General features: G+C 48.7%; 1 protein-coding gene across 1 annotated transcript in view; it reads left to right on the forward strand.

Annotated features, from left to right (window-relative positions):
- PTPN23 (protein tyrosine phosphatase non-receptor type 23) overlaps window positions 1-18,275 on the forward strand; it is a 60,500-nt gene continuing 42,225 nt past the window's right edge. Inside the window, exons 1-7 of the mRNA XM_083406046.1 lie at window positions 1-212; window positions 6,684-6,758; window positions 8,210-8,337; window positions 10,768-10,844; window positions 15,106-15,155; window positions 15,740-15,871; window positions 16,931-17,011. Of these exons, the coding sequence (XP_083262172.1) occupies window positions 129-212; window positions 6,684-6,758; window positions 8,210-8,337; window positions 10,768-10,844; window positions 15,106-15,155; window positions 15,740-15,871; window positions 16,931-17,011 (627 nt within the window). The 5' untranslated portion in view covers window positions 1-128. The remainder of the gene's footprint in view (window positions 213-6,683; window positions 6,759-8,209; window positions 8,338-10,767; window positions 10,845-15,105; window positions 15,156-15,739; window positions 15,872-16,930; window positions 17,012-18,275) is intronic.

The raw sequence follows: 18,275 nt of genomic DNA on the forward strand, positions 1-18,275 counted from the left end.
CTCAGCCGCTGCCGCGTCCTCTGCCTTCTCCTGCTGCTGCTCCTGGTCGGGCTGAGCTGGGCTTGGGCCTCCGGGCGGGCAGGGGCCCGGCTGGTGCTGCGTCGGGGTCGCGAGGCGAGGCCGGCGGGATGGAGGCCGTGCCTCGCATGCCCATGATCTGGCTGGACCTCAAGGAGGCGGGAGAGTTCGGCTTCCACCAGGCCGTCAAGAAGGTGCGAGGCGCGGGGGGGGGGGGAGGGGCAGTGGGCAGAGGCCGGGGGGGAGGGGCAGGGGGCACTATTATTATTATTATTATTACTATTAGCCTAGTGGGGAAGGGGAGGGGCAGAGGCGTAAGGGGGAGAGGCAGACAGCATTATTAGAGTATTATTATTATTATTATTATTATTATTATTATCCCAGTGGGGGAGGGGCAGAGGCCCAGGGGGTAGGGGCAGGCAGCATTATTATTGTTATTACTATTAGCCTAGTGGGGAAGGGGAGGGGCAGAGGCCTAAGGGGGAGGGGCAGACAGCATTATTATTATTATTATTATTATTATCCCAATGGAAGAGGAGCAGAGGCCTAAGGGGTAGGAGCAGGCAGCATTATTATTATTAATAATATTATTATTATCCCAATGGGAGAGGCCTAAGGGGGAGGGGCAGGCAGCATTATTATTATTATTACTATTAGCCTAGTGGGGAAGGGGAGGGACAAAAGCGTAAGGGGGAGGGGCAGGCAGCATTATTACAGTATTATTATTATTGTTATTGTTATCATCATCATCATCCCAGTGGGGGAGGGGCAGAGTCCTAGGGGGGAGGGGCAGGCAGCATTATTATTGTTATTGTTAGTACTATTAGCCTAGTGGGGAAGGGGATTGGCAGAGGCCTAAGGGGGAGGGGCAGACAGCATTATCATTATTATTATTATCAGCCTTGTGGGGGCAGGGTGGGAAAGAGGCAGAGGCCTAGGGGATAGGAGGTAGAGGCAGGCATAATAATAATAATAATAATAATGACTAGTGGTTCTCAAACCTTTCCCCCTGCTCTGAGGCCACACTTTCGGACCAACAATTTTGCTTGCCTTTCTTTTTTAATAGATAAGGAACACGTTGGAAAACAGGGGTGGGGGGAGCGGGAAAGCAACTCTGAGCTGTGCTTGATTTATAACACAGAACACAACTACAGTACTTTAGAATATGATCCCGGGACATCCAGGAAGCATAAAGCAACACACAAGCGGCACATATCTTTCCCAAAGTATAATTATATGTTATATTATCATTCTCGAAATATAGTTATATATTATACTGTACTGCAGTACAATGTTTTAACAGTTTTCTGGGTTGCCCTTGGATCTTCCTGCCCTGCCACACCCTTTGAGAAGCCTTCAAGGTCCCAGCGTGGGTTAGCAACACAGCACCAAAAGGGGGGGAAGGTTCAGAACAACTCCCAGTTATTTGGTGGGTCTTAAAAACACACCCCTCAAATGCTAAGGTATGGTTCTGGGGAGGAGGCCGAGCACCGTATTTTTCGCTCTATAAGACGCACCAGGCCATAAGACACACCTTGTTTTTGGAGAAGGAAAACAAGAACAAAAAATATCCTGAATCCCAGAAGCCAGAAGAGCAAGAGGGATCGCTGTGCAGTGAAAGCAGTGATCCCTCTTGCTGTTCTGGCTTCTGGGATAGCTGCGCAGCCTGCATTTTCTCCACAAGACGCACACACATTTCCCCTTACTTTTTAGGAGGGAAAAAGTGAGTCTTATAGAGCAAAAAATACAGTATTTTCTGGATGTGGAGCCCCGAGCATAAGAAGGTGGGGCTTATTATTGTTGTTGTTGTTGTTTGTTTATTACTTGCATGTGGGGACCTCTCTGCGTGCTGTTATGGAGCAGGCGGTTTGTGATGGTTAGGAGCAGAAAGTTGAGTGCAATCTCAAATCCTGAGATTCGCTGGGCTAAGGGGTTTCTGACCTAAACGAAGGAACTGTGTGTGCTCCCTTGATGTGATGGTTGATCAGTGAAGAGCGTTCTTGAGAAATCAGGGTCAAGGAATTGGGAGCAGGGCTTGAAGTGCAGTTTGGTGAGAGGGGAATAATAGTAATAATAATAATTTATTATTTGTACCTCGCCCATCTGGCTGGGTTTCCCCAGCCACTCTGGGCAGCCTCCAACAAAAATTAAAAATACATCAAAGGGGAAGGCACGTCGGAATAGGAGGGAAGTTTGCAAGGCGTGACGGGTGATGACTGAGAGTGTGGGAGAAAATGTGGGTGTATTTAGGGCCTTTAGTCTCGACAAACAATCTCCAGGCGCATCTTCTGAACTCCTGACTCAGTCTCTTTAATTGGGCTGCTCTTCTGCCCCCAATGAATGACTAAGCACACTTCATGCCTGCGATTCTCTATGTCTCCATATCTGCCAAATTACATTCAGATACTCTGTCACATACACTTTCCTTGCCACATCCAGTTAATAATCTTGTGCCCCATGTAGCCTCTTCAAGTTGGCAGGTACCCCTTGAGCCAGCCTTCCCTGAACTACTGTCCTCCATATTTTTGGGACTACAGTTATTCATGCTGGGGCTGATGGGAGTTGTAGTCCTAGGGAACAGAAGTTCATTAAATGGATGAACTCTCTTGTGCAGGCATCCCCAAACTCGGCCCTCCAGATGTTTCAGCACTACAACTCCCATGATCCCTAGCTAACAGGACCAGTGGTCAGGGATGATGGGAATTGTATTCCCAAAACATCTGGAGGGCCGAGTTTGGGGGTGCCTGCTCTTGTGCCATTGAAGCAGCATCTTGTGCTTGGAGAAGAGAATTTTAAAAAGAAACCCACAATGGGTTCCTTAGGTTCTGACAGAGTGACTCTTGGCAAGTGTTCTTCAAAATGTCTCAAGTCTCTGAATGTTGATGTACTGCTGACTTCAAAAATGAGCCGTGTATTTGTAATAACCTGAGGTTATAGGGCGGTTTACAAATGTAATACAGTGGTACCTCAGGTTACATACGCTTCAGGTTACTGACTCCGCTAACCCAGAAATAGTGCTTCAGGTTAAGAACTTTGCTTCAGGATGAGAACAGAAATCGTGTTCTGGTGGCATGGCAGCAGCAGGAGCCCTCATTAGCTAAAGTGGTGCTTCAGGTTAAGAACAGTTTCAGGTTAAGTACGGACCTCCAGAACGAATTAAGTACTTAACCTGAGGTACCACTGAAAAGTAATAATATTAGGCACCGCAGCTTGATTGCTAGTTAGTCACCAACCGTTGAGCAAATAGGATTGCGGGCCATCAATATAATAAAATTAAATGGAGGGTGACGTAGCCAGGCAAAAGTCATACAAGTGTTGGGGGGGGGGGAGAGAGAGAGCACTTTCTGCTTGCCGTTATTAAGGATATTGGCATCAAGGACCACTACTTTTAGGTTTTCTACAGTCAAGTGGCATATAAATGCTGTGAAATGAACATCGCCCTTCTTTATGGAAAATGGGCTGCAGTCTGATAGTAACCCCAAGATTCTTTGGGAAAATCTGAAGCAGCTAAGAGATTTATGTGGTGCCTTCCAAAGCCATTCAAATAACAGTCAAATGGCACCAGTAATTGGGAAATGTTGGGGATCCTATGGGACAAGGAAATACAAGCAAAATACCCAATTAATTCCTTCCTGTTCTTCTTACCTGCTCTCTAGTCAGAGTATATTCGGTAGGGTTTCCCACGTTTGCTTTTGGGCATCTCCAACTGCAATGCCTTCTGTAGCTGCTTGGTTTCTATTCTTATATCCATGCTATGGGGGGGGGGGGACCCACACCTATCGCGGCGCAAGCAAGCGGGACAAAACCCATAAGTATATACTTCCGGGTTTGCCGCATTCGCAACCCAAAAGTTACGTTACCTTCACTGTATTACATCAGGAGCGTTCTTGGTAAATTTTTGCTCTATAAGACTCACTTTTTTCCTCCTAAAAAGCAAGGGGAAATGTGTGTGCGTCTTATGGGGCGAATGCAGGCTGCGCAGCTATCCCAGAAGCCAGAACAGCAAGAGGGGTCACTGCTTTCGCTGCGCAGTGATCCCTCTTGTTGTTCTGGCTTCTGAGATTCAGAATATATTTTTTCTTGTTTTCCTCCTCCAAAAACTAAGTTCGTCTTATGGTCTGGTGCGTCTTATAGAGCGAAAAATACGGTATTCCTTTCTCATGTGTTTATTCTGCTTTCCTACCCTTGGAAAGCTCCTAACACAGCGTCCCCAGAAGTTGTACTGTAATGAAAGCGATAATTGAAAAACAGCTTCAAGCAGTAAAATTCCCCGGGCATCTCTGATGGGCCTGAATCTATCTGTGTTGTCGCTTCTGCTCAGAAGGAAAGGGGCTGAGTCATAGTCTGCTGATGGTTGGTGCTGCCGTTCGTGTTTCTCACTGTGGAAAATGACTGTGTGCGCATGCATGCACATAGGAGGCAGAGATCACACAGGGTGCAAAGTCTCTGAGCCAGGAAAATGCTTTGTACAGTGGTACCTCAGGTTAAGAACTTAATTCGTTTTGGAGGTCCGTTCTTAACCTGAAACTGTTCTTAACCTAAAGCACCACTTTAGCTAATGGGGCTTCCTGCTGCTGCCGCACCGCCGGAGCATGATTTGTGTTCTCATCCTGAAGCAAAGTTCTTAACCCGATGTACTATTTCTGGGTTAGTGGAGTCTATAACCTGAAGCGTATGTAACCTGAAGCGTATGTAACCCGAGGTACCGCTGTACTTAAAATTAAAAAATTCCTTCCAGTAGCACCTTAGAGACCAACTAAGTTTGTTATTGGTATGAGCTTTCGTACCTTATATATAGTGAGATGGCGGGGAGGGGTATTACTCAGAAGGGTGGTGGGAAAGCTCATACCAATAACAAACTTAAAGGTAAAGGGACCCCTGACCATTAGGTCCAGTCGTGGCCGACTCTGGGGTTGTGGCGCTCATCTCGCTTTACTGGCCGAGGGAGCCGGCGTACAGCTTCCGGGTCATGTGGCCAGCATGACTAAGCCGCTTCTGGCAAACCAGAGCAGCGCATGGAAACGCCGTTTACCTTCCCGCCAGAGTGGTACCTATTTATCTACTTGCACTTTGACATGCTTTTGAACTGCTAGGTTGGCAGGAGCAGGGACCGAGCAACGGGAGCTCACCCCGTCGCGGGGAGCCGGCGTACAGCTTCCGGGTCATGTGGCCAGCATGACTAAGCCGCTTCTGGCGAACCAGAGCAGCGCACGGAAACGCCGTTTACCTTCCCGCCGGAGTGGTACCTATTTATCTACTTGCACTTTGATGTGCTTTCAAACTGCTAGGTGGGCAGGAGCAGGGACTGAGCAATGGGCGTTCACCCCGTCACGGGGATTCGAACCGCTGACCTTCTGATCGGCAAGTCCTAGGCTCTGTGGTTTAACCCACAGCGCCACCTGCAACCCTGCAATAACAAACCTAGTTGGTCTCTAAGGTGCTACTGGAAAGAATTTTTTTATTTTGACTACGGCAGACCAACATGGCTACCTGCTTTGTACTTGAAAGGGGAGAATGGTCTCCTGGCTGGCCACTGTGAGACCAGGATGTTTGTATAATCCAACTATTTATATTTATAATATATCCACATGTAAATCTCCCTTGGCTGTGGATCACAGTGACTTTGTTCCGGCCTTGATTTTCCCGGGAGCAAAGAATGTGGCTTTTCTGGCCTGACCTGTTGGGATCTGGTGTTGACAGAGCAGGGAACGGTCTCCGGGGAAGCTGTGAGGATGGTAAATGGCTATGAGGACAAGAGCTGAAGATTGGATTTTATTCATTTTACATTTGTATCTCACCTTTTCTGCAAGGAGCTCTAAGTGGCACACATATTTCTCCCCCCATCTCAGTTTATCCTCACAACAACCCCGTGAGGTAGGCTAGGCTGAGGATGAGTGACTGGCCCAAGGGCACGCCCAGTGAGTGTCACATGGGGATTTGATTGATTGATTGATTGATTTTATTGGAATTTAATTTACAACATAACACAACCCCCACCCCCAATACACATTAAACATGAACATAACATAACATACAGTGGCACTCTTACTTCCCTTGATCTAGATGCTATACTCCTATTGATGCAGGCCAGAATTGCATTGGCTTTTTTAGCTGCCGCGTCACACTGTTGGCTCATGTCAAGTTTGTGGTCAACCAAGACTCCTAGATCCTTTTCACATGTACTGCTCTCAAGCCAGGTGTCCCCCATCTTGTATTTGTGCCTCTCATTTTTTTTGCCCAAGTGCAATACTTTACATTTCTCCCTGTTAAAGTTCATCTTGTTTGTTTTGGCCCAGTTCTCTAATCTTTCTTGCTTTCATCTTGTTTTGCTTTAGAAAATTGTATTGAATGTTGTTGGTATTACAGTGGACGCTCAGGGTTGCGAACATGATCCCTGCGGGATGCACGTTCGCAACCCACAGTGGCGCGCCTGCGAATGCCGGGTTGCGATTTGGCGTGTCTGCGCATGCGCAACCGCTGAAACCCAGAAGTAACCTGTTCCGGTATTTCCGGGTTTCAGCGGTCCATATGCCGAAAAAAACGCAACCTTAAGCTTCTGTAACCTAAGGTTTGACTGTAACTTACATAAACTGCTTAGAGAGGTTTACTATATTATATATTCAATGAATAAATGAATGCATTTTCTTCCCTCCCCCCTATGCTAGTTTGTCCTGAAGAACTATGGTGAAAATCCAGAGAACTACAATGAAGAGTTGAAGAAGCTGGAGCAGCTGAGACAGGTGAGGACATACGTGGTTCTCCTCCAACCCTCCTCCTCCTCTCGGTGATGGTGACACAGGTTTACTTGGTTCACATGATGCAGTGCTGCCCACCAGGACCTTCAGGAGTCCGTAAGAGGGGAAACTGAGGCAGAGAGAAGCGGATTGGGGAGGCAGTCTTGCTTTAAAATCTTCATTTCTTTTAAAATACCTACATGCCGCTTTTCTTCTGAGTTGTTATTTATTGAATTTATTAGCCATTTTTTTTACCAAGGTAACACAGAACAACTCAAAAAAACCACCGCAGGACAAAAAAAAACTCTGAAAGGCAGTCTTGTTTTTAAAAGGCTGGATTAGAACATCCTACCCTCTCAAGGAGGCCACAGATAGTTAAAAACTGAAGGCCTGGAGAAAAAGAAATGTTTTTCCTTAGTGCCTAAAGATATGTAATGATGGTGCCAGGGGAAACTCCCTGGGGAATTCTTTCCACAAGCAGGGAGCCACCACAGAAAAGGCCCTGTTCTCATGTTGCTATCCTCCGCAAATCACATGAAGAAGGACCTCATGAGCTCCCAGTATGTTTCCAAGCACAGTTCAAAGTGTTGGTGCTGACCCTAAACAGCCTCGGCCCAGTATACCTGAAGGAGCGTCTTCACCCCCATCGTTCAGCCCGGACACTGAAGTCCAGCTCTGAGGGCCTTCTGGCAATTCCCTCACTGCGAGAAGTGAGGTTACAGGGAACTGGGGCAATTCCCTCACTGCGAGAAGTGAGGTTACAGGGAACTGGGCTGGGGCAACCCAGTCAGATGGGTACAGTACAAATAATAAAATTACTATTATTATAAAAGTAAAGGTAAAGGACCTCTGACAGTTAAGTCCAGCCGCAAACAGCTCTGGGGTTGCGACGCTCATCTTGCTTTACTGGCCGAGGGAGCCGGCGTACAGCTTCCGGATCATGTGGCCAGCATGACTAAGCCACTTCTGGCAAAACCAGAGCAGAGCACAGAAACGCCGTTTACCTTCCCGCCGGAGCGGTACCTATTTATCTACTTGCACTTTGACGTGCTTTCGAACTGCTAGGTGGGCAGGAGCAGGGACCGAGCAATTATTATTATAGGTGCGGTTAATAATATTATTATATTTTAAATACTTATTATATAATAATATTACATTATTGTTGCTCTTATTTAGTCCAAGGCAGCTCTGAAGCTGCCTTGAGGTGAGCTCAGTTTGAAGGCATTTTCATGGGAATTTTTAGCCACTGAGGTGCTCATACAATAGGACATTACCATCAGGGTTGTGCTTCCCAGGCAGAGTTTTTTGCACTGAGTGTGCATGGTTTTCATTTTTGAAATGTGATCATGCTTCCCGAAGGGATAGTGGTCACTATCGGCAGTTACCTTGTGACCTCAGCACAGCCTGCTGTCCAGAGCCCTCAACCTGACTCCTGTCCCTTTCCTCTTCCCTCCTAGAACGCCGTCAACGTGCCCAGGGACTTCGAAGGCTGCAGCATCCTGCGCAAGTACTTTGGGCAGCTGCACTACCTGCAGAGCCGCATCCCGATGGGAGCAGAGCATGAAGCAGCCGTCCCCATTACCTGGTGAGCCAGCTGCAGCGGGGAGAGGCGATGGCTGAGTCTTGCCGCTCAACAGAGCTGGCTTTGAGGTTATGCCAAAACTGGAACAAGTGGGGTTGGGGCTTCTCCCGCTCTGCTCATGGGGACCCTCCACCGCAGTGTTTCTCAAACCTGGGTCTCCAGCTGCTGTTGGACTGCAACTCCCATCTTCCCTGACCCCTGGTCCTGCTGGCAAGGGATGATGGGAGTTGTAGTTCACCACAGCAGCCGGAGACCCAACACTGCTCTGCAACTTGGGCACTCCCTGGAACGTAGCACATTCTCTCCTCTGGGTATTTCTTTCTGTTTTGGAAGGGGAGCCCAAAGGGGAGGGGGGAAGGGTGCAGAGAAATGAAGCAATAGCAGAAATGGAGGGCCTGGAAGGCTTGTTGGTTATGCCCCACCTCCATGGTTAGAGGCAGTGCAGTGGTACCTCAGGTTAAGTACTTAATTCGTTCCGGAGGTCCGTACTTACCGTATTTTTTGCTCTATAAGATGCACCAGACTACAAGACACACCTAGTTTTTGGATGAGGAAAACAAGGGGGAAAATATTCTGAATCTCAGAAGCCAGAACAGCAAGAGGGATCGCTGCGCAGTGAAAGCAGCAATCCCTCTTGCTGTTCTGGCTTCTGGGATAGCTGCGCAGCCTGCATTCGCTCCATAAGACGCACACACATTTCTCCTTACTTTTTAGGAGGGAAAAAGTGAGTCTTATAGAGCAAAAAATACGGTAACCTGAAACTGTTTTTAACCTGAAGCACCACTTTAGCTAATGGGACCTCCTGCTGCCTCTGCGCTGCCGGAGCATGATTTCTGTTCTCATCCTGAAGCAAAGTTCTTACCCTGAAGCACTATTTCTGGGTTAGCGGCGTCTGTAACCTGAAGCATATGTAACCTGAAGCGTATGTAACCTGAGGTACCACTGTAATTCTCCTCGGTCCCAGTTTCTGGAAACCGCAGAAGCGGAGACTTGCTCTTGTGTTCGAATCCTGCTTGCGGGTTACTCCCAGGCATCTGATTGGCCACTGTGAGAAGAGGATGCTGGGTTCATTGTTGAGGGGAAGTGCGTGGAACAGGTCTCGGTGTTTCGATTTCTGGGAATGGAGCTGAGAGATGACCTTACCTGGGGAGAAAACAGCAAAGACCTGATGAAGGGAGCACAGCAGAGGTTACATTTTCTGAGAATCCTCTGGAAAAACCAGAGGACCTGTTAATGGCATTTTACCATTTTACCATTGTACTGTGGAGAGTGTATTAACTTATGGTCTGTGTGTGTGGTTTGGGAGCTGCACGGCCAGGGAAAAAACAATGCTGTCCAGGGTTGTAAAGACTGCGGAGAGAATAATTCGGTGCACTCTTCCCATCTTGGATCAATTCTATGCTTCCAGGTGCCATAAGAAAGCTGCAGAGATAGCGCAGGATAGTGCGCACCCCGGAAATGATCTCTTTCAGCTTCTGCCTTCTGGAAGAAGGTCCAGGGTTATAAAGACTAGGACTAGCCGCCTGAGAAACAGTTTCTATCCAAATGTGATTTTGGTTTTAAAAGCAGTGTAAGGTAGTCTCTGTGGGAGTATATTGTATTTAATTATAGGGTATCAGAATTTTTAGAGGGTTAACCAGACTGGGATAGCAGGCGTGTTGGTTTTTGAATGTCTGATGTAGATTTTTTCAGTTTCGTTGTTCTGTATGGGACAATGACAATAAACATTATCATATCATAGAGGGGCCAATCGCCTGATCCAGCAGGGTTCTTCTCAAGCTGTGACCTTCTTGTTTGGCGACAGACAGATTGGGGGAAATCAGCCTGTTGAGATTCATGAAAGAGTTTGCAGGAGAACTGGGATTTCAGAAGGGGGAAGGATGAGTGAATGGCTAGAGATGTGGAGGCTGTTGAAAAGAATAAGCTAGCAAGGTAGCAGGCTTAAAGACAGGTGTGGGGAAACCAGCCTCTGGCCGGACTAGGAGCTTGAAGGAGATTTGAGAAGTGATAGGGATCAACTGCAGTGATTTGGGAAGTGGGAATCGGTGCGAGACGAAGCAGCATGTTTTCTTATTCCTCCTCCGGGGAGTTGGCAAGCACAGCAGCTCTGAGTTGTGTTCACGCAGGAGATGTGGCCCTTTTATGAGTCATGCTCCATCAGCTCAAAGGGGGCCCGTCCAGTTCAGCATCCCGGCTTCACAGTGGCCAACTGGATGCCGGTGCAAAACTCGCATGCGGTACCCAAGCACAAGATCCACCCTCCTCTCCTATGGCTGCCGACTCCAGCTCCATACACCCCAAGCTGGAGGGTGTTTTGTTGGGCTGGGCCTCTGGGCACCTGTTCAGTGCCCCAACTGGGTGCTTTGCTGGAAAAAGGCCCGTCCATTGGGACACGTTCCGCTCAGCCCCCGCAATGGCCCCCTCTGTTTGCAGGACCGAGATCTTCTCCGGCAAGACGGTGACCCATGAGGACATCAAATATGAGCAGGCCTGCATCCTGTATAATCTGGGTAAGGACCGTTCTGCCAGCTGGACCTGTGACCAGTGGCGTAGCGTGGGGGGTGCAGGAGGGGCTGGCTGCACCGGGCGCAACATCTGGGGGTTAGGGTTAGGGGGCGCAAATCCATGGGTTAGGGGGCGCAAATCCACGGGTTGGGGGCGCAAATTACTTGCCTTGCCCCGGGTGCTGACAGCCCACGCTACGCCACTGCCTGCGACTGCATCTCTGTTTCCAGGAGGCGAAAGGGGCTTCAGGGGAGGAATTGTTGGGATGCGTCCAAGGGAACGGGGGCATTTCGCAGGCCCCCAGCTGGCTCCAGCCCACTGGCCGGCAGCCGGACGAACAGCATCAAACAGCGACTCACAGCTTCTGAAGTCTTCACAAACTTGAGCACGCCTTAACCAGCAGAGTGATTAACACGCAACAGAAGTGGTGGACAGAGGCATATGTAAAGCATATTTACAAGCAGTTTATTCAGCGTAGTTCAGGACAAAGAAAACATGTCTGCTCTCTTTCATGTCCAAGAGCAGGAAGCATAAGCAAAAGCTATACACAAACGGAAGTTCCCAGCAAGCTGTGCTGGAGAGTAAACAGTCATGTGACATACTACAATCACGTCTGTTCCTTTTAAGGTGGAACGGAACATCAGTAGCCCAACAGGAATGACTAAAGGATCATTCCATCAAAAAGTATATTCGCAGCAGCAGCCAAGGATGTTTTGCTGGCAAATAATCGGCAAGTCTTTCTTGGCTGATGGGGCGACAGCCGTGTCTGCCTTTGCATCTACGAGTCTAGGCTGCTTCTGCATTCTCTGCCTCAGCCTTCCCCCAAGAAGGCGCCTTCCAGATGTTTTGGACTACAACACCCATGAGCCCTAGCTAGCACAGCTGTTACGGGGCTAGCGATGGCTGCTTTAATGAAATTACTCTCAAAGAGAGGCAGGAGCTAGCAGCAAGCCTCTTTTCGTCACTGCCTCTGGCTTCCCTTGTCATTCCCCAAGTCCTCTTGGCACGTGGAGAGGGCTTGGGAGAAAGGCAAAGGTTGCTCCCTTGCTCTCCTAACGGCAGTGAAAGTGGGAGGGTGTTGGGGTGCCCCCCTTGCCAGTGAGCTGGAATGCGTACTTACCCTCTGGTAAGTGGATTTGTGGGTGCTTGGCTGCACCTTTCTCTTAGGAGCGCTGGACCTCTGGAGCACGGCAGCCCCCCCCCCCCCCATGCTGCAGCATCTGTGCTAGGTTTTGTGCCACTAGCACGGGAATTGTGGTTCAGCGCTGTGTCCTTTTGTCTGCAGAGACTGGTTCAAAAAGTGTGAGCGGCGTAGGGTGGAAGCTGAGAATCTTAAGGGCATTTCCAGTGGCTGGAGGGGAACGCTCTGTGTTTAATTTACACTATTTGTGCAGGCCAGAGAGCAGCTCCTCCGGCCGCAGAACGTGGCTTACCATAGCTCAGAATCGGTGCGCGCTTCTGTGTTTCTCAGAAGACCACTTGCCAGTGGCCAGCAAATATTTTATCCAGGCGGCCACCTGTCCCAGCCCCAAATGAAAGATGGGCTCATTTCTGACCTTGTGCTAAGCTTTGGAAGCACTGAAATCAGGGTGGCCACAATCTTTGGCTGACTGTTAAGGCAAGTTAAAATATAAGGATGGTTTTTTGGGGGGGTGGATGTTGCTCTGCTCTAAGAAGCCACATTGTGCTGTCTAATGCAGTGATCTCCTTGTCATAGCTCGATCGTTTCTGATTTGCTTTGGATTTCTGTGCAATTCTGACATTCCTCACCTCACACAAAACCCTCACCTGGTTGAAGAGTAAAGGTACCCCTGCCCGTACGGGCCAGTCTTGACAGACTCTAGGGTTGTGCGCCCATCTCACTCAAAGAGGCCGGGGGCCAGTGCTGTCTGGAGACACTTCCGGGTCACGTGGCCAGCGTGACATCGCTGCTCTGGCAAGCCAGAGCCGCACATGGAAACGCCGTTTACCTTCCCGCTAGTAAGCGGTCCCTATTTATCTACTTGCACCCAGGGGTGCTTTCGAACTGCTAGGTTGGCAGGCGCTGGGACCGAGCAACGGGAGCGCACCCCGCCGCGGGGATTCGAACCGCCGACCTTTCAATCGGCAAGCCCTAGGCGCTGAGGCTTTTACCCACAGCGCCACCAGCGTCCCTAGGTTGAAGAGTAGCGCAGGCTAAAAAAACATGACCTTCAGAACCCACAGATGCACCAGTGCTTTCCTACTGCCTGAGCCTCCTGCTTTGACGGTCCACGTTGCATTGCTTCCTGGAAGACTGGCTGCTTTGCTCTGCCCTGTCTGCAACCAAGGAGACTTCAAAGCAGCCTTTTCCCAATCTGGTGCTTTCCAGACGTTTTCGACCGCAGCTCCCCTCAGCCCCAGCCACCCTTGGAAGTCGTGGCCCATAAGATCTGGAGGGCGCTGTTAGGATATAGTTCCGTTCCACCTTAAAAGGGAGCAGGCTGTTCTGTGTCACATGCCTGTTTACTTCCAGCACTCGCTGGGAACTTCCGTTTGTGTATAGCTTTTGTGTTACTGCTGTTTTGCTGGAGACGAAGGGAAGCAGATATGTTTGTTCCGGAACTGTGCTGAATAAAATGTTGTACATTATGCTTGCACATCTCTCTGTCTGCCTCTTCTGCTGTGAGGTGATTGACACACTCTGTTGACAGAGCGTGTACGAGTCTCTAAATGTATCTGAGGCTCGTGTCACTGTTTGATGCTGTTCCAAGAGAGATGGGCTGCCGGCTGGTGGCTGGAGCCAGCTGGGGGCCTGCCTGTCTTTCTGGCAGTATCCCAACAGGTGCAAGGTTGGCAAACGCTGCTTCAATGAGTATCTTCGCATGTTTTTGCGTTTTGTCTTGTTCCCTGCATTAAACCTTCCTGGACTGGGCAGGTTAGAAATGTAAATGGTGATACTTTGAGACTCTCATCTCAAAGGGGTGGGGAGAGGCACCAAAATATTTAGAAGCAGCCACTGCTGGACACCCATGTGTTTTTCTGGCCTTGCCACGTTTCCGAGCACAGTTCAAAGTGTTGGTGCTGACCTTTAAAGCCCTAAACGGCCTCGGCCCAGTATACCTGAAGGAGCGTCTCCACCCCCATCGTTTTGCCCTGACACTGAGGTCCAGCTCTGAGGGCCTTCTGGCGGTTCCCTCCCTGCGAGAAGCCAAGTTACAGGGAACCAGGCAGAGGGCCTTCTCGGTGGTGGTGCCCGCCCTGTGGAATGCCCTCCCACCAGATGTCAAAACGATAAACAACTACCTGACATTCAGAAGACATCTTAAGGCAGCCCTGTTCAGAGAAGTTTTTAATGTGTGACATTTTAGTGTATTTTTGGTCTCTGTGGAAGCCGCCCAGAGTGGCTGGGGAAACCCAGCCAGATGGGTGGGGTACAAATAAATTATTATTATTATTATTGCTGGGAAAAGTCTGAGCTGGGTTTTAGGGAGCTTTTTGTGTAGCTCTGGGAGACAATAGAGGCCCTGTTCTTCCTGGCTGCGGCAGATCGTGGGCATGTCATCTCGCTTATCCCCTGCAGTGGGAATAGCCTGGTGGGAGGAGGGTACAAGAAGCAGCTGCCTCTTGCCATGTCTGCCTGAAGGGGATGATTAGCCAAGGAGTCTGTTCTGAAAAGGGGCGTCTCTATTCCCAGCTCCTTGGCCCAGACTGCAAGGGCTTGAGAGCAGCCTCGTTCCAAGATTTACTGTATTTTTCGCTCTATAAGAGGCACCAGACCACAAAATGCACCTAGTTTTTGGAGGAGGAAAACAAGGAAAAACTCAGAAACTCTTGCTGTTCTGGCTTCTGGGATAGCTGCGCAGCCTGCATTCGCTCCATAAGACGCACACACATTTCCCCTTACTTTTTAGGAGGGGAAAAGTGGGTCTTATAGAGCAAAAAATACGCTAAATCTCTCAACCGTCAGAGCAACTGAGTACTTGGTCAATTTTCATTGGGGGACAGGTTCCCTGACATTACTGGAAAGATGGCCTCTTTCGCCTTTTGGACCACAGTTTTGAGGAGGAACATTGAGTTAAATTCTTCAGGGAAACAAATTTTTATTGGGCAGAATGCCTAGTTTCAATAACCATGTTAACAGGGCAAAGTGTTTTTATTCTGTGGGATGTATCTTGCTCTGTTACGGCTTTTCGGCTGTGCAAATGAATAATACTCTCCGTAGTAGTAGGCAGGGGGAGACGGCCTGGGGAGCCGCTGCCTATTGGACGATGCCGCCACTCACCCTTTCCCTCTCTCCTCCCCCAGGCGCGTTGCATTCCATGCTCGGAGCAATGGACAAAAGGGTATCCGAGGAGGTAAGGCTTTGGGCTTTCAGTTCCCCTCCCCGCCAGGTTAATAGCATCAAAGGCACCTCCACTTAGTATTTTGGGGCTTTAAAAAAATCCAGTTTTTTAAAGAGCTTAATTAAAATTCTCACCATCGTCAGCAGGGTCGCTTCCTATGAGCCCGCTGCATATGGAAGTGCATTTATTTGCTTATTTATGTACCGTATTTTTTGCTCCGTAAGACGCACCTGACCATAAGACGCACCTAGTTTTTAGAGGAGGAAAGGGGGAAAGCCCCATTTTTTGAGGATCAGCTCACGGTTGTGCAGCTTCTTTTGCAAAGCGGAAAAGCCCCGTTTTTTGGGGGGGGGGTCAGCTTACAGTTGTGCAGCTTCTTTTAAATTATTGTTGCTGATAATCTGTTGTTTCACCTTTTTTGTAAACCGCTTTAGAGTTTTCTACAAGCAAACGGTATATATAATTTTTTTTGAGAGAGAGAGAAATTCAGTCTGTGTGTGTTTGGGTTGATCTTCCTTGGGGGTCTTCTAGCTGGGCTTGTTGAAAATGCAACTCTCTCCCCCCCCCCAAAAAAAACCCCCCATTCTGTCTTGCAGGGCATGAAGGTCTCTTGCACCCATTTCCAGTGTGCAGCAGGGGCGTTTGCTTACCTCCGGGACCACTTCCCTCATTCCTACAGCGTAGACATGAGCCATCAGATCCTTAACCTCAATATCAACCTCATGCTGGTAAGATCTGGGGGGGGGGGGTGAGGGGAAGTCCCTCTGGCCTGGTCTGCCCCTTGGCGAAGGTGCTGAGAACAGAAGCAGAGTCAAAGGGCCAACTAGCCCACTTGCAGTGGCCAACCAGAAGCCCTAATAGGAAACCAGCAGGCAAGATTCGAACACAAGACCCTCTCTCTCCCCTCCTGTGGCTTCCACTAACTGGTACCCAGAAGCGCTTACTGTCTCCAGTTTCTGGAGTGTAGAGCCGAGCCATCGTGGCTAGTGGCCACAGACAGCTCTCTCCTCCCTGTATTTCCAAAGCAGAGGGCAGAGCAGAGCGACTCATTGTTGTAAATAGGCTGCGTGATTTTAAACTGTGCTTCCTAGAGGTGATCTCCGCTCATGTGACAGTATCTGCAGTGGACTGCTCTCTTGAGGTTATCTGCAGCCTTCCGTCCAAGGCTATAGAACACTGTAACTGAAAGCATCTTGTATGCCCCGCAGAGGACCTTAAGGTCCATGAATAACCATAGTTTAGAGGTCCCTGGCCCTAAGGAAGTCAGGTTATCCTCCACCAGGGCCAGGGCCTTCTCAGTGATGGCTCCGACCTGGTGGAATGCTCTGTCCCAGGAGACCAGGGCCCTGCAGGATTGAACCTCCTTCCGCAGGGCCTGTAAGACAGAGCTATTCCGCCTGGCTTTCAATTTGAACTTAGCCTGATCTTTTATTCCCCTTCCTTCCTTCCCTCCCTCTCCTCTTTTTATGAAGATTACCCGCTCTGGGATCCCACAGCTAATTCTCCCCTGGTCTCCTCGCTGGCCCAAATAGGACTAATTTAGCCACTAGCCCTGGTGATCATCTAATGTTTATTGGACGGATTCCCCCCCTAAATTGATTTCTGATTTTTGAATTTGTACTTATTCACGCCTTATACTGTATTTTATGATGTTTTTTGTTGCATCAATTAAATGTTTTAAATTTGTTGTTACCTCCCCTGAGCCCGGTTTTCTGAACTGGGAAGGGCAGCGTATAAATAAAAATTTAGTCTTATTATTTATTTCTTCGTCGCCTGCATGTCTAAAGGGCCAGGCCCAGGAGTGCCTTCTGGAGAAATCGATGCTAGACAACCGGAAGAGCTTCCTTGTGGCCAGGATCAGCGCCCAGGTGAGCGGTTTGGGGAGCCTTGGACTTGGGTGACTAGTGCCTGAAAAGTGGCCTCCCCCTGAGCCTGGGGCAAGTTAGAGGTCTAACTCTAAAGCAGCCAGGTGCATTTTTTGTTGTGTAGTTAGGTTTGCTTGACAGGGCTGTCCCACATTCCCTCCTCGATGGAGCTGTAGGGTTAGAAGAGATCCCCAAAGGCCCAAAGGTATATTGTGTAATATACTACGTTGTTCAAATGGAACATGCCAGACTTGTATTCAGAGCGAAGCTGCCTTTCTGCCTCAGTGACTACTGTTGTCCCTTGTGATTGGGAAGTAATAGTGCCACTGTATTCTGCTCTGGTCAGACCTCACCTGGAGTACTGTGTCCAGTTCTGGGCACCACAGTTCAAGAAGGACACTGACAAACTGGAATGTGTCCAGAGGAGGGCAACCAAAATGGTCAAGGGCCTGGAAACGATGCCTTATGAGGAACGGCTAAGGGAGCTGGGCATGTTTAGCCTGGAGAAGAGGAGGTTAAGGGGTGATATGATAGCCATGTTCAAATATATAAAAGGATGTCACCTAGAGGAGGGAGAAAGGTTGTTTTCTGCTGCTCCAGAGAAGCGGACACGGAGCAATGGATCCAAACTACAAGAAAGAAGATTCCACCTAAACATTAGGAAGAACTTCCTGACAGTAAGAGCTGTTTGACAGTGGAATTTGCTGCCAAGGAGTGTGGTGGAGTCTCCTTCTTTGGAGGGCTTTAAGCAGAGGCTTGACAACCATATGTCAGGAGTGCTCTGATGGTGTTTCCTGCTTGGCAGGGGGTTGGACTCGATGGCCCTTGTGGTCTCTTCCAACTCTAGGATTCTATGATTCTATGATTTGTATAAACCTAAATGAAATGGGAAGACCTTGATGATAGTTGCTGTTGAAGATAGTATGGGAAAGTATTTAAGATGTCTCTTTAAACTATTGATGATTCTAACGGCCACAATGAGATTGTATAGGACCAGTATGCTTAAACACTAACTAAATCTAATCGTACTGAAAGGCTCTGCCCCATGTAATATAGTCTTGATTTGTACAGTCATTTACTCTAGCTTTGTATATGCTTTTGGAGAAAAAGCCATGAATGCCATCCTTCTGTGGTGGGTGCTCAAATGCCTCATTGGCAATAAATGTACTTAATGCCTATTTTTTAAAGTCTGGGTATCCAAATTCCGCTAAGGCGCAAACTATTCCTGCTGGCTGAAAATGTATGTGAAAAATAAACTGATAGCACT

Source organism: Podarcis tiliguerta (genome assembly GCF_965153285.1).
Source record: "Podarcis tiliguerta genome assembly, chromosome: 12".
Classification (NCBI taxonomy): domain Eukaryota; kingdom Metazoa; phylum Chordata; class Lepidosauria; order Squamata; family Lacertidae; genus Podarcis; species Podarcis tiliguerta.